At 43.2% G+C, this 15,996-nt stretch overlaps 1 protein-coding gene across 19 annotated transcripts in view; it reads right to left on the bottom strand.

Annotated features, from left to right (window-relative positions):
* Window positions 1-15,996, bottom strand: part of SEL1L2 (SEL1L2 adaptor subunit of ERAD E3 ligase) — a 76,139-nt gene that overhangs the window by 38,477 nt on the left and 21,666 nt on the right. For 16 of the 19 annotated variants that reach the window (XM_050952106.1, XM_050952114.1, XM_050952103.1 and 13 more), the window contains 3 exons: window positions 15,153-15,207; window positions 10,872-10,977; window positions 9,459-9,621 (listed from right to left, as the gene is read on the bottom strand). The exons of 2 other annotated variants lie outside the window; for them this stretch is intronic. In XM_050952106.1, the coding sequence (XP_050808063.1) occupies window positions 9,459-9,621; window positions 10,872-10,977; window positions 15,153-15,177 (294 nt within the window). In that variant the 5' untranslated portion in view covers window positions 15,178-15,207. Of the gene's footprint in view, window positions 1-9,458; window positions 9,622-10,871; window positions 10,978-15,137; window positions 15,208-15,996 lie in introns of all 19 variants that reach the window. One more of the 19 variants, XM_050952109.1, reaches the window with a different exon arrangement.

Raw genomic sequence — 15,996 nt, forward strand, 5'->3', positions numbered from 1 at the left:
TGAATTGGCAAGGCGCCACAGGAGATTTCTCCCAGCCAATTCAATATTGAGGGGTCGTGTACTGGACAGCAGGGTAAACGCCAGTTGGAGGGCTCCTGTCAGACACCATGGGTCAAGGGACTAGCGTGCCTCTTGAGAGTTCGTTGGGGATTGTAAATAAGTTATGGAACGAAGGGAAACTCCCAGTACAGACAGGAATGTCTAGGAAGAAGTTGTACACACTATGTGTAAGGAATTGGACTGGGTATACCGCGGTATTGGCCGACCCGGAGATGAGGTGGCCTTCGTATGGCTCTTTCGAACAGGCTGCCTTAAGAGGAGTAAAGAGCCGGATCGAAAAAGACCATCCGGGACAGTTATGTTACTGGTTTTGTTGGGACACAGCAGCAGAGCTGTGGAAATCTTTAAAAATTATGGCAGTCAGGTACTCTCCCGAGAGTGAACCCCCTCCAGGTTATTTCGATGAAGGGTGTAGACCACGGCGTGTTTTGACTCGTCAGCTGGTCCCCTCTGCACCTGCCCCTATTCCTCCGCAGGGGGACTCTCCCCATGTAGCAGAGGGGAATCTGCAGAATCCCAAATTGGAATTTCTGCAGAAGGATGAGGAGGAAATGGAGGGGCAAACCTCGGGAGGAGTAGTTACTAGGCTAATGTCCAAACAGATACAGCAGGGTGCATGCCCCCCCCCGAGGATAGCCCAGAGGATGTCCCCGTCAAATCTCTTGCGAGTAATAAAAGTATAGTTAAAGAGATGCCTTTACAGGTGCACCACCAGCTCAGCCCATTCCCCAGGCCTGGATCAACTACGGGAAACAGCAGCAGCCGCAGCAAACTCAGCCTCCTCAATGACGGTACCCCGGGGGCGAAGACAAACAATGTGATGGTCTTATTTCCTTAATGTCTTTAGCCGGCTCCTTTCTCACTTTCTCCCCTCCCAGCAAAGAGCCTCGTTTAACCCTTTCAGTCCAGGGACTGCCTGTCTCTTTCCTCATTGATACTGGGGCTACTTTCTCTCTTTTAAATCATGCCCCCTCTCCCTGGCTATCCTCTGAGGTTAAAACTGCGACTGGGGTGGAGGGCAACCCACAGTCTCTGGGACTCACTTTGCCTTTGAATGTTATTTATGCTGATAAATGTTTTCCTCACCGTTTTCTTTTTTCCCCAGCTTGTCCGATCCCTTTGATGGGCCGGGATTTACTCTGTAAGCTTGAGGCTACTTTAACCTGAACTCCTGAAGGGGTAGGATAATTGATGACAGTGTTAGGAGATTCGGCCCCTACTCAGGGTAATTGGGAAACACCCCCCTCTCTCTCCCCTGACCTCACTGACTTGCCTTCAACCCTCTGGGGAATTTCTGACACTGATGTTGGCCTGCTCCTTTCGGCAGAGCCCGTAAGGATTCAGGTGAAGCCTTCCTTAACCCCCCCGTCAGTCCCTCAATACCCCCTGTCGCTGGAAGCCCGGGAGGGCATCCGCCCCATTATCGAGGGATTCATTGCACAAAAGCTAGTCCGCCCTCAGCGCACTCCCTGTAACACCCCTATACTGCCTGTCAAAAAGCCTCCTAAAAAGGACGGAGACCCTGTTCGTTGGCGCTTTGTACAGGATCTACGAGTTGTTAATCAGTATGTGGTCCCTCTTCATGCAGTAGTTCCTGACCCAGCTACTATCATCAGCCAAATCCCCTGGGATGCTGAGTGGTTCACTGTTATTGACTTAAAATCAGCTTTTTTCAGCATTCCTGTGCACCCAGACTCTCAGTATCTCTTTGGTTTCACCTGGGAGGGACAAAGTTATGTCTGGCAACGACTCCCTCAAGGCTACAGAGACAGCCCCACGATTTTCAGCCAGTGCCTCCGCCACGACTTGGAAGGTTTCACCAGTCTGCAGGGATCCACATTGGTCCTATACGTAGATGACATCCTATTAGGTAATCGCGAAAAAGCTGCCCTCCGCATCAATGGTAAGGCACTTTTATTATACCTACACACCAGAGGCCACAAGGTAGACCCTAAAAAGATTCAGTGGGTCTCACAAAAGGTCCGATATCTGGGCTTCCTGTTAACCCCAGAGGGAAGACAGATGAACCCAGCCCGCATAAAGACTATTCAAAACTGCCCTCTACCGAACACCAAGAAACAACTTCGAGGTTTCTTAAAATTAATTGGCTTCTGTCGCCCCTGGTTGCCGTCCTGCGGGGAGTTAAGCAAACCGCTCCACCGACTCACTGCTAACCTTGCTCCTGACCCTTTGTAGTGGTCCCCGGACACTATTCAAGCCTTTCAGTTACTCAAGGACAGTGTGGCCTCCTCCATGTCTCTCCGCCCCCCCAATTACAGCAAACCCTTTCACCTTTTTGTCCACGAGAGGGGCGGAATTGCTAGTGGTGTCCTTACCCAGCTGAGCGGGCCCCACCATTTCCCGCTTGCTTTTTACTCTCAGCAAATCGACCCTGTCGCTCAGGGAACCCCATCCTGCACCCGGACTCTGGCAGCAGCTGCCCTGCTGATCACAAAGGCAAAGAGCCTAACCCTGGGTCATTTTACCACGGTTTGGACCTCTCATGCCTTGTCAGCCCTTCTGCGTAGGGGCACAACCCAAGTCTTTTCGGCCCATCGTCAGCAACAGCTAGAGGCCGAACTCTTAGAAGACACTAACCTAATTTTTGAAAGGTGTGGACCCCTTAATCCAGCTACCTTGCTTCCTGACCTGCCAGTCCTCCAGGATCAGCACGACTGTGTGGAAGTAGTTTACAGCATCTTACAGATAAGAGACAACCTGTTTGACGTGCCACTGGACAACCCCGATTGCATCCTCTTCTCGGACGGAAGCTCCTTCTATGTTGATGGCAAGCGTTTCACTGGTTATGCTGTCACCTCTGAATGGGACATTCAAGAGGCCGCCTCACTGCCAGGCAACTGGGGAGCCCAAGCCGCTGAACTCTATGCCCTGGCCCGAGCTTGCCAGTTGGCCGCTGGTAAGACCGTTACCATTTTTACTGATAGCAAATATGCTTTTGGAGTTGTGCATTGTCATATCCACCTCTGGAAGTTTCGAGGTTTCCAGACAGCTGCCGGTAAACCCATTCAGCACCTCCCCCTCATCCACAAGCTTTTGGACGCCCTCCAAAAACCCTCTGTCCTGGCTGTAGTTCACTGCCGGGCCCATACTAAAGATAGTAGCCCCGTTACCCGTGGGAATGCCCTGGCTGACGCCTCCGCTAAGAAGGCTGCCACCTTACCTTTAGCCATGCCCACATTGGCTATTGCAGCCTCCTCCTTTACTCCACCGCACCCCGTACCAGTACCCGCTGCTGAACTACAATCGTGGGAGAGCCTCGGGGCCACTCTGGTCAAAGGGACCTGGCTTATGCCAGATGGCCGAGCCTGCCTCCCTCGCTCCACATACCCCGTGGCAGTTCGCTGGCACCATGATAAAGGGGGTCACTACGGCACGCACGCCCTCGTGAACACCATCGCTCGCTTTTGGTATGCTCCAGGCATTCAACCCTATTGCCTATCAATAGTGAAAGCATGCAGCACATGTCAGCGTAATGGACCTGCTCCACCTCTTAACAAAATTAAGGGTGGAAAACCTCCGCCTGCTGCTCCATTTCAACATCTTCAAATTGACTTTGCAGATATGCCAAAGGCTTTTGGAAAAAAGCACCTCCTTGTTTTGGTTTGCCCTCTGACTTCCTGGGTCGAAGCTTTTCCTACTGCTAATTGTACTGCTGCCACAGTGGCGAAAATTCTCCTTAGAAACATTGTACCCCGTTTTGGCATCCCTCTTGTGCTCGACTCAGATCGCGGACCTCACTTTACTGGTCATGTCCTTGGCCGTTTAAAACAAGGACTGGGCATTTCACACTCCTTTCATACACCCTACCACCCCCAGTCTAGCGGGAAAGTTAAGCGTATAAATAGGGAACTTAAGTTTACATTGGCTAAATACTGTCAGGAAACAGGATTAAAGTGGCCTCAGGTACTTCCCTTGGTCCTGTTTCACCTTCGTACTCGCCCAACCCGCGCATTGGGATTATCCCCCTTTGAACTGCTCTATGAACACCCCCCCTTTCAAAGGCGGGGCGTTACCACGTGCTGATGTTTCACTATTGGGAGGGGATCATTTAACCGCGTGTCAGTTTCTCTCCCTACAGGCTCACCTCCGTACCCTTTGGAAAGCCTCGCAGTTTTCCCAGACCGTGCCGCTGGAGGAACAGATCCACCCGTTCCAACCAGGGGACTTCGTCTGGGCCAAAAAGTTCGTTCGTGACGACACCCTCCAGCCAAGGTTTACTGGACCCCACCAGGTTCTTTTAACAACCCAGACTGCAGTGTTCCTGGAAGGACGCAAATCTTGGATCCACCACTCCCACGTCAAGCCAGCCGTAGTGGACCACAGTGACGGACCAGCAGCTCTTGTCACCACTGAGGACACTGCCTTCGACCAGTGGACCAGCTTACCTCTCTCAGACATTAGACTTAAATTGACTCGAAAAAAATGAGAGGACCCTTTATTCTGACAACTGTATGTTTTTTTTTTATGCTTTTTTAGTTTATTTTCTGCTTATGAAGAATGCTGTGTTTTTGTAAATGACACCTACTCTAACACTTTTCAACGTACCAAACACCTAAGGGAAATGGCTAAAAACTACTCCTCTGGCCAGCCACCTTATGATTGGTGGGGAGCCTTATGAAATTGGCTGCCCGGATTTGGGTGGGTTAAAAAAAAAAAACTCTTGGTGGGTGTTGTTGGGGCCATAGTAGTCCTTATAATACTGTGTTGCTGTATTCAGTGTGTCCCCTCCCTCATAAACTCATGTAAGTCAGTTTATTCTTTTCCCACTTCAGCTAAAAGCCTTACTCTCTTCAAATTGGCCCAGGCTAAAATTGCCAAGCGGCCCTTGAGATCTTAAAATAGGGTGTAGCTTTTTGATTAATAGTTATCTCAAAGCTACAAATGGAGGAATGTTGGGTCTAAACTTTTGGTGAACTTTGGGGAGCCAAAACACACCCAGACTGACTGTCTCTGCATAATCCTTCCTGAACCCTTTTGAACAAAGCACTGACCTGCAAACTACTCATGACACCCCCTTTCCCTAGTAGCCATTAGCCTTTATCTCTATGCATTTACTTGTTAACTTGCTTTTCCTGTAAAATCTTGATTAATTATGCATGACCATTATCTTTTGTTAATCACTTTGTTTACTTCTGTGTATAAATATTGATGCTCACCCCTAATAAAGGGGCCGCACTTAATCTAAAGCTTTTTAGAGCTAAGGATAGTGTGAGCCCGTTGATCAACGCATTGGTGTCTGGTCTCTGACAGAATTGTGTGCCCCATACCAACTCCGCACGAACTCGGGTGCTGGAGAGGTGAGTGAGGACTTGCTTTATTACCTAACACAGGCAGCGCACAGAAACCCGCTTCCCCCCTCCCACCAAGAGGCGCATAGAGACGTGCCAGCAGCAGCCAGCCACTGCTGCTACTGGGAATGGCGGGGGCCATGGTAGGTAGCCTGACTGAGCCCTGCTGCACTTCTGGCTGGGAGCCACCTGTGGTAAGCACCTCCCGGACAGAGCCTGCACCCTCGCACCCCCTCCCACACTCCAACCCCCTGCCCCAGGTCAGAACCCCCTCCTGCACCAAACTCCCTCCCAGAGCCCACACCCCTCACCCTCTCCTGCACCCCAACACTCTGCACCAGCCCGGAGCTCCTTCCTGCACCCAAACTCCCTTACAGACCCTGCACCCGCTCCGTTAATATAGCAGAAATGTGCAGCCTGTGATGACTTACCAAAATTCGTGGAGTGGCCCCCCCCTGCAAAAATTATTGCTCACCCCTGTTTTAGATGCTAAATCTTTTTCATGACTTAATTGCCTTACATTATCCAGGTGACTGTGTTCACTTAACCTTAAGATCAAAGATGTGAGAGACTGCAGGAAATTAATAATATTACTTATATTATCTTCCCCTTATCTGTTCCTATTATAATGAAAGACCGGCTAATTGCTTTATGCAAATGAGTATTACTAAATTACCTGTGTATACATAAGAAATTGAATGTTAACTTTAAAGTGATGGGTCAGTGTGTCCTCAACAAAGAAGAACCTTCAGAGTCACATGCTGTGCTCAAAATACTTAACAGCCCACTTCAGCTATAAAAGAAAAACCTCCAGCCTGATCTGGCATCGCTAGTCTGCTGAACTTTGAACAGGGAAAAGTTTAAGTTGTGGGAAAGAGATCTTCCAATACTTATTTGGAATACCCTGGAAAATACAAGGAAAGACTCTAACAGACTTTACATCTAAGCTACATTTGGATTCTAACCTTTTTTGGATGATTCCAAAGAGACTTTTTGAAGCCAGCAGACTCATCTATCACTGCTACAAACCTGATATAAGGACCTTGTAAGCATTTGTAATGTATATGATCTTCTAGCTATTCAATAACTCTCTTCTTTTCTTAATAAATCTTTAGTTGGTTTACTAAGAATTCGCTGACGTGATATTTGGGTAAGATCTGAGACATATATTGATCTGAGGGTAAATGTCTGATCCTTTGGGATTGATAGAATCTCTCATATGGTGACTAGGGTTTTCAATAATCTCTTACTATATGTGATGTTGATATAATCTGGGACCATATAGAACATGGTTGCAACCAAGGTCCTGTAGTGGCACAATATCTTATGGAAAAGGGGGTCATATGAGGTGTCTAAGACCAGGTTATGGGTTGCTGGTTATGATTATGCTGTATATATGTATGTATCATTTTGTAGTTGAAGTTATGAATATTGGCTCTTTACTGTCTGTACTTCAAACTATGCTATGTTTCTGGGAAACATCCCAGACAAGTTGGGGTCAGCTCTGCCTAGAATGCTTGATGGTCCATTAAGGACCATTAGCTACACAACTGACCCATGGAGAGAAGGCAAATACGCCTTGTAACTCAGCAAAGTATGCAGGGACTTGTTCATGTGACTCCAGACTCCACTTTGCTGTAATTTTCCACAGTAAGAACAAAGAAGTGTTCTTGCACCTGGAAAAGTCTATAAAAGGCTGATGCCTCATCTCCATCTTGTCTTCAATCCTGCTTCATAACTCTGGAGGAACTTTGCCACAAACTGAAGCTCTGAACAAAGAACTGATGACCCATCCCAGCTGGGGATGTACTCCAGAGATTTGACTTAAATCTGCAGTTTATTTCATCACTGCTACAAGCCTGAACTAAGAACTTTGCCATTACTGTACGTAATTGATTCCATTTAACCAATTCTAGCTCTCATCTCTACCTTTTTCCTTTTATGAATAAACCTTTAGATTTTAGATTCTAAAGGTTTGGCAACAGAGTGATTTGTGGGTAAGATCTGATTTGTATATTGACCTGGGTCTGGGGCTTGATTCTTTGGGATCGAGAGAACTTTTTTCTTTTATTGGGGTGTTGGTTTTCATAACCATTCATCCCCAGGATGAGTGGGACTGGAGGTGATACTGGGAGCCTAGAGTGTCTAAGGAAATTGCTTGTGTGACTTGTGGTTAGCCAGTGGGGTGAAACCACAGTCCTCTTCGTCTGGCTAGTTTGGTTTGCTTTAGAGGTGGAAAAACCCCCGCCTTGGGCTGTAACTGTCCGGTTTAAGGAATTGATCCTGAATTGGCACTCTCAGTTGGGTCCCGCCAGAACCGCATCGTTACACTATATCAGACCAACTTGTCTAGATGAGAGCCTAAAGGGGACTGTGTTTGGCTTCTTGCTTTTTTGTTACTGGCTTGGTGAATCTAATTATAGAATAAACCACCAGTTTTGAGGATTGTCTGTCCTATTTCTTGCAGTCTGCCCTGAGTGTGGCATTCTCAGTTTGGTCCATTGCTGGCACCCAGTCACACTAACTCATAGAGGTGCTAGACCAATTTTTATAGCGGGAGTGCTGAGAGCCATTTAGCCAAACTGTAAACCCTGTATATAATGGAAACCACTTCAAGGCAGGTGTGTGGCAGCACACTTAGTTCCAGAACCTATGCTAACACACTGTTTCTAGACCTACTCCAAATATGAGTGTGTCCTCTGTTTAGTTTGAGTAAGAAGCCACCTTGGTTAGTCCCATTGTTGCCACGAGATCTGAAGCAAACACAAGTTATTCTTGACAAGGTTTTAAAGTGGACAAGACAGAAATCTGGCAACAATGATACCCAAGCATAACAAGATCACAGTAAACATATGTAAACATCACAGTGAGTGATGGAGTAGTCTGAGAATTTTTATTTACGAATTTATTTTATTCCTGATCTCTCTCTGTAGATGGACACACCCACACAAATCTATCTTTGGTATCTGGGCACCTTTTACAGTTGAAATTTGATACAAAGTGTGCCACATTGCCTTTGCTTATGCTGTCTTACATATCTGCTTTAACAAACCAGTCAATTCAAGGCCATCTGAATCAGCCAGCAAGGTTGGATGACTTATTCACTGTTATATTATGAGTAAAATTATGGGGTTTCTCTTGCAGAATTGGGTCCATTCAAGTGGTCCTGGTTATTTACTGCCATTGTGTGAACATGGATTGGGTGTGCTACGGAGGTGGTAGAGTAAGTCCTAAGGTGATGTGAATCTTGCATGATTCTGTAGAGAACCTGAGCAAGATCCATTAGGTTTGAAAGGAGTCCCATTAGTCCTTGCAGCTAGAAGACACGTGGTCAGAAAGGGGTTTTACTCCCCTCCAAATTCCTTCAAGTGACATCTGGTGTGTAACAGTGAAGATTAAGCAACTCAAAGTTCCTCATCATGCAATGTTAAAATATTTTGTATTTTTAATTAAAACTACTGTTGTCCAGCAGAAAGTTAAAATTCTGGACAATATCACTAGCTACAATTGCAACAACTAAACATAGTTTTCAACATCTGTGTACAAATATCCAAAGTTATAAATAATCAAGTTACTGTCAGGTGGTGCTAGACTCAAAAATTAGATTTTAAAGTTACAGAAATAGTAATGGAAAGCAGTATGTTGTTTCTAGTAAAACATTTCCTGGAGTGTTTAGACCCCCAAAATTGCACTTTATTCCTAGTGCTTGAGAAAGTTAAACTGACTACAAACATACCAGTAAGTTACACTGATTAGTCTATTTCAATTGTGCAACATGAATAAAGTTCTAAAAACAATCAATCAACTTATATAGTGAAAGTAAAGTAGATTTTTAAAATTCAGTTGTAACTATCTGGTGCTACTATTTAAAAATGGATTTAACTGGAGAATGATTAAAAACAATTTGAATTAATACTTACCTCTTGTGTGGTCCCACATTATACCAAAATATTAGTAAACAAAGTACACCACACCTTACTGCTTTTCAGATACTAAAAAGCTTTGCAGTTGAGTAATGTCCTATTTACAGCTTTATACACTTAACCCTCCACCCTCCCCAAAAAAACAAGAAAACAAAAACCTACTTACAGTTTGGCCTCTGTGAGATCCTTTTTCAGCCAAAGTCTCATATAATGTCACAGCTGCAGTTATATTTTGAGGACCATGATAACCAAACAGCAAAGCAGCAGCCAATTTCTCCATAGCTTTCAAATGTCCCATATCTGCTGCTTTGGTAAGGAGTTGGTAAGCTCTGATTTAAGAATATGAAATTCAGGTTCAATCATCTAATATTAATTTCTCCCTGCAAGTACAGCACCCGTATCTCTAAGAGAAGATTTAGCAACTAAAGTATACTAATTCAAGAACTAATTTCTATTATGCACCTCCTGAAGGCTAACTAAAACATGCTTCTCTGGCAGCAGAGAAGTTTTAATTTCTTTCTTTGCAGCCACCCTTCCTTGAACAGTAACTTCAAATTCATGTGATTAGTAGAGCTGGGTCCAATTTTTCAGACTAATAGTTTGTTTGCCAAAAAATGTAGCGTTAGCCAACCTGAAACTATTATGGTGAGGGTAATGCTTTCCTTATAACTCACTTGTGATGTAGGAAACTCAGGCCACGTCCAGACTAGGGGAGGAAAATCGATCTTAGATACGCAACTTCAGCTACGTGAATAACGTAGCTGAAGTCGAATTTCTAAGATCGAGTTACTCACCCGTCCAGACGGTGCGGGATCGATATCCGCGGCTCTCTGTGTCGATTCCGGAACTCCGTTCGGGTTGATGGAGTTCCGGAATCGATGTAAGCGCGCTCGGGGATCGATACATCGCGTCCAGACTAGACGCGATATATCGATCCCCAAGCAATCGATTTTAACCCGCCGATACAGCGGGTTAGTCTGGATGTGGGCTTAGTGGCTAGCAGCACGAGAGACCAAAGTTCAACTCACTTCTCCATAACAGACCTAGAGGGAAATTTAACCCGCGTCTCCCCTATCCTATGTGAATGTCCTAACTGCCACCACCACCCAGAAAAAAAAACTTTTTTTGGATGGATTTGTTCAGCTAGATACAGACTTTTTTTTTTCAATTCACTAGAATTTTTCCACAACTTTTGGACATGTTTTAATTAATTAAACTGATTTTTGTTGTTGCTGCTGATTTGTATGTCTTTCCACTATGCTTTATCAATGTAGAATGCAAAATTCCAGTTAAATGCAAACCAATCTAGGTAACTAAGCTAGAATAGAAATATTCAGTAACGCTGAACTTGATAAAGTGCCAATCCTGCCAAAAGTGATGCCCAGGAATATTTTTCTTCTCACAGGGTTCTACTGATGTCAATGAGGGTCTGTACCAGGAACTGTACAGTAAGATAAAACTCTTTATGGGATGGAGATCTAGACTGTAAACTCCTCAGTGCTTGTTCTTGTTTGTTTTTATAGCACAATGTTTTCTTTATTATTGATTTAGCCCCACAAGTGCTAGAGTTCAGACTTACTCCTCTTTGTCTTTTTTGCTTTTGGAATGTTTCAGGATTTTGTTGCTCATTTTATAAAGCTGATGTCCTCGCTCCTCATTCTTCTTTCTCCTAGCCAGATCTTCTCCTATAGGTGTACACAAATGTAAACTAAAATGATCAAAAAATTTGAAATAAACCACTTTTTTGAACTAGAGCAAATACTCTTCTGATACAGTTGCTGTGATTCCCAACTACATATGACAGTTTGATGTTTGAAAATTTTCTCCTTTAGATAAGTTTAGATTAGAAATTCAATATCTATTTGAACATGAGTGCAGGTAGTTGAAATCACTAATACTAAAGAAAAGAAACACAGGTAGTCAAATATCCCTGTCATATCAGCATCCAGAATGATGATACAATTTTGGAAGATCTTCTGTGTTGTTAGTTTAGATTATGCCAGGTTCTCTGTGCAGTGATACTTGCAGACAGATCTGTAGAAGCACTCAGAGAGCCTTAGTCTCTGATTACAGTTGAACCTTAAGACAGTGTTGTTCACTCAGAGCTGGGTATTGGTTTTGGCTTGAAATTTATGAAAAAAGACATTGCCTGCATTCTGTTTTTTACTCTTAGAATACACTCAGACTCCACATCACTGATTTCTTATGCAAGGGAAAACACTTGAAAAGCCCTGGACATCTGCTACTGTTCATCAGAGGGGTGACACTGGTGTTGGAAGAAGGGGCAATAGTATGCATAACTTAATAAGTGCTTTACTGAATTGGAACCTAAACATGGGCTTAATTTCACCACTGTTTATTAAAGCACTTAAGCTTGAGTTCCACTACCTTCAATGGAACTTAAGCATGTGTTTAAAGTTAAGCACATAAACCTGGTCTACGAGGGGGCGGAGGAAGAGGAGAATCGATCTAAGTTATGCAACTTCAGCTACGTGAATAACGTAGCTGAAGTCGACATGCTTAGATCTACTCACCGCGATGTCTTCATTGCGGTAGGTCAACTGCTGATGCTCCCCCTTCAACTCCGCCTATGTTTCTTGCTCAGTGGAGTACCAGAGTCGATGGGAGAGCACTCGGCGATCCATTTACTGCGTCTTCACTAGACACGATAAATCAACCCCTGCTGGATCGATCACTCTGGAGGTAAGTTTAGACATGCCCACAAAGTGCATAGAGGGCCATCATGCCTATGGGATGGCATTCTTTGTAACCTGTGTCAGATAATGGTCCCTGACTGGTAAATATGGATTCAGGGACAAGAGCTTATGAACCATGTAATCAAGCTCTGGCTAAAGTTTAACAAGTCTCAGAAAATTTCAGAATCTGTTTTAATGTAAGACATAAGCTACACTATCTCCAGTGGACAAGGTTATATACTGTGAAAATTTGGGCAAATTCAGAACTTTATATTAGGGCTGTTTCTTACAGTCTGGTTATCATTCACTTTGGGCTCTATTCTAGGTGTGCATGGTAGCCCTGCCTATAGTTAAGACTGACATGTTGCTTTATAAACCCTGTTTTCAGTTGCTTATAACTTTGAAAAGCTTTAACCATTTGGGATGAAGTATTCCATGCCAGGTATCTGCCTTGTGCTGAATTATTCTGGAAATTTTCATCCAAAAAGGGTTAGCCATTTCTGAGAAGAAGGCTAGGGAAAAAATACATTGTCTCGCTATGTTTTAAAAAAATCACCTCCACCTCTTCTTTGAGAAGTTCTTGGGCTGCTGTGCTTTGGAGCAGCAACTTGAGATATGTTAGGGGCATGGTCTTTGTGTCAGGGATGTGCCTCTTGCCATCTCCTGGGAAATCTGTCCAAATTTAGAAAAGTTATAAGCATTTGAAAAATTGCAGTTTGCACATCCTCAGAGACTTGCTAGAGCTGTGGAACACAATTCCTGAAGAGTCCATCTGCACTGAGCATCCTCAAGACCAGGGCTGTAGAGATCTGAAAAGGAGTTTTCCTGTAATTGCAACAGTGTTGCCGGGGCTATGCAGGGTCCAGGACCAGTCACAGAAATGGAGGGTTAGGAGCCTGTCTGTTCTGTGCTTTCAGTGCTCCCGCTGCTGGACCAGGCAGTGTAGGGGAGGAAACCAGCTAAACCAAACACAAGGAGGACAAACCCAAAACTGAAGAGGAGTGAAGAGAAGAAATTGGGACAAAGGGTCTGGGAATGACTGGAGGCTGGCTGGGTGGAGGGAAAAAGGGCAACTGGGACTGAGAGCTAGGTGAAGACACTGGGACTGGCTGGGCAAAGAGACTGTCTGAGATCCATTGGCTGTGTCTAACGTGGAGAAACTCTGACCATTATCTATATCTAATTTTCCTGCAGAACAGTATTTAATAAGAATCTGATTCTGCACCTATTTCTCTCAGTGAATGATTCAGTGCACTTTACTTGCTCTATAACATTTTTAGATACCCATACAAAAAAAATCCAAACAAACATAGTTAAAATGAACATTGCAGCCATATAGCAGTGGGTTGTGTGCACTTAACCTTTCAAAAATATTAAGCAAAATCCCAACAATTAGAAATGCAAAATGCAGCTACGGTAGTACTTTTCAAATAAGGCACCCAAAATAACTTAAGTCTGCCCAATAGTGGTCTGGCCCCAATACAACTTAAAGTGCAGTCAGTCTGCTCTAAGTTATACCATCTGGTAATGCCCCTCTAAGGCTGTTAAGCAGTCAGAGATTGCCAGAGTGCAAAGTGCGCTGGCCACTGCCTCTCCAACCTTAAATACTCCCCCACCACCAAGGTGGTGGGACAGAGGAATTATCGAGCCAACTATGTTGGCTTTACAGTAAACACTCCCTCAACCCAGGGAAATCCCCCACTGGCTATTTAAGCTATCTTTCCAGCCTCTTTCAACCACAAAATGGTTATAGCAGTGGCCAGGATCTGGACCTAGACCTCTGCTAGGAGAGACCAGTAAATGAAGTTTTATTTCTCTCCTCTGGAAGCATTAGCAGACCTTTGGGTCTAATTCGAACAGCTTTAATTTTAGATGTGTACCTAAAATGTACCTCCTGTCTGAGACACTTCAAATTCTTCAGAAAAAATCCAATATTGGCTGGCCCCAGATGTAAACTATCAATTTTAATTTTAGAGACTGGGCCAAAATCAGGCTTATAAACAGAAACTCAGTTTCTATTGCACCTTAGAGAGACATTAAGGATTAATTACTAACAAGAGGGGTCTGTCAGAAATTGGGCTCAGAAGGCACTTTAATCTGATTAAAGTACAGGGTCTTATATATTAAAAATGAGAAAAGATCATTGTAAGAACAACATAGTAAAGCTACTGAGTTAAAAGCAACTTATGATGCCAAGAAAAAATACCATCTCCACAGTATCTAGCCACAAGGCTCATTCTTTGTGAATATATGATGGATTATTCAAAATCAAACTTTTTACAAAAAAATCTAGCAAATAAATGTTTTACAGATACAAAAATTTTCAGTGAACTTTTCAAATACTATAAAAGAAAATAATATTTTAATCTTAAAAACACAAACTATTCCTTCCACTGTCATTGATACTTTTTACTTTGGTAAATGAGTATAAAAAGATTGCAGTTATTTTGGGTGAAGACGCAAATCTGCCTCTAAGCTCTGTATTTCATTGCTAAAAATACACTGAACATGGTCCTAATTTTAAGGATACTTTTAGGCATTTACTTAAAAGCTTAAGGAAATTTTTAAGCACTCTGCTGCATACTTATGGAATTCAGCACATACTCAGAATTAAGTATGTGCTTAAGTATTTTTGCTGAATTGTGAAATCTTGACCCCAGTGAAATCAATCACAAACCTTCCATTGATTTGGATGAGGCCAAGATTTTACCCTTAGTGCTTTGCTATTATGAACATAATAGGACAGATTGTGACTTATGCTGTCCATGTGAGAGGGGTACTCCACACAAGGATCGACCCCCTACTGTGCAGAATGAGACTGTAGTTCCCTTTGCTTGTACTGGGAATACCATTTTTTGTATACAATGTGTTGTGGTGTTTTCAAATAAACTAAAGATAGAACAGACAGATAATCATTTTGACAATTAACAGCAAACTGTTAACATTGCATGAACTAGAGGTAGTATGTGGAATGGACAAGGTATATCACAAATACATGAGAAATCAGAAACCTTTCAAGCTTATTTAGCTTAAAATATTTACCAATAACTGTCTATCTTTTAGAAAGCTTGTATAGTTCTAGTAAATGCTGTCTTAATCAAACACCACTCTACATAAGCTGAGGGAGTGTATAAAAGATATGTACTTACAACCAAATCTATTACCTTGTGAAGAAAATGTATCTTGCATTGTTAATAGTTGACTTTCATTCAGTGCTTCCTGAAAAAATAAGTTGCATACATTTTTTTTTCGAAACTGGTTTAATGTTTTTGATAAATCTTACATGGATATTAAGCTGTCTTTATTCCAGTACTTTATATATAAATTACATTAGGATTCATAAATGAAATTACATGTGTGCTTTGTTGCAATTCTTTACCCACTTTTATTCTCAATTCATATAAATTAAACATAGTCTCATAGACTCATAGACTCTAGGACTGGAAGGGACCTCGAGAGGTCATCGAGTCCAGTCCCCTGCCCTCATGGCAGGACCAAATACTGTCTAGACCATCCCTAATAGACATTTATCTAACCTACTCTTAAATATCTCCAGAGATGGAGATTCCACAACTTCCCTAAGCAATCTATTCCAGTGTTTAACTACCCTGACAGTTAGGAACTTTTTCCTAATGTCCAACCTAAATCTCCCTTGCTGCAGTTTAAGCCCACTGCTTTTGTTCTATCATTGGAGGCTAAGGTGAACAAGTTTTCTCCCTCCTCCTGATGACACCCTTTTAGATACCTGAAAACTGCTATCATGTCCCCTCTCAGTCTTCTCTTTTCCAAACTAAACAAACCCAATTGTTTCAGCCTTCCTTCATAGGTCATGTTCTCAAGACCTTTAATCATTCTTATTGCTCTTCTCTGGACCCTCTCCAATTTCTCCACATCTTTCTTGAAATGCTTTCTTGAAAGTCTTATTATGCTGCCATATGAGCTACTGAACCATACTTGCAACACATGTTAAACCCCAAATCCTGTAAATAAAACATTACTAGAATTCAG

The sequence above is a fragment of the Gopherus flavomarginatus genome, chromosome 4, assembly GCF_025201925.1.
Source record: "Gopherus flavomarginatus isolate rGopFla2 chromosome 4, rGopFla2.mat.asm, whole genome shotgun sequence".
Classification (NCBI taxonomy): Eukaryota; Metazoa; Chordata; order Testudines; family Testudinidae; genus Gopherus; species Gopherus flavomarginatus.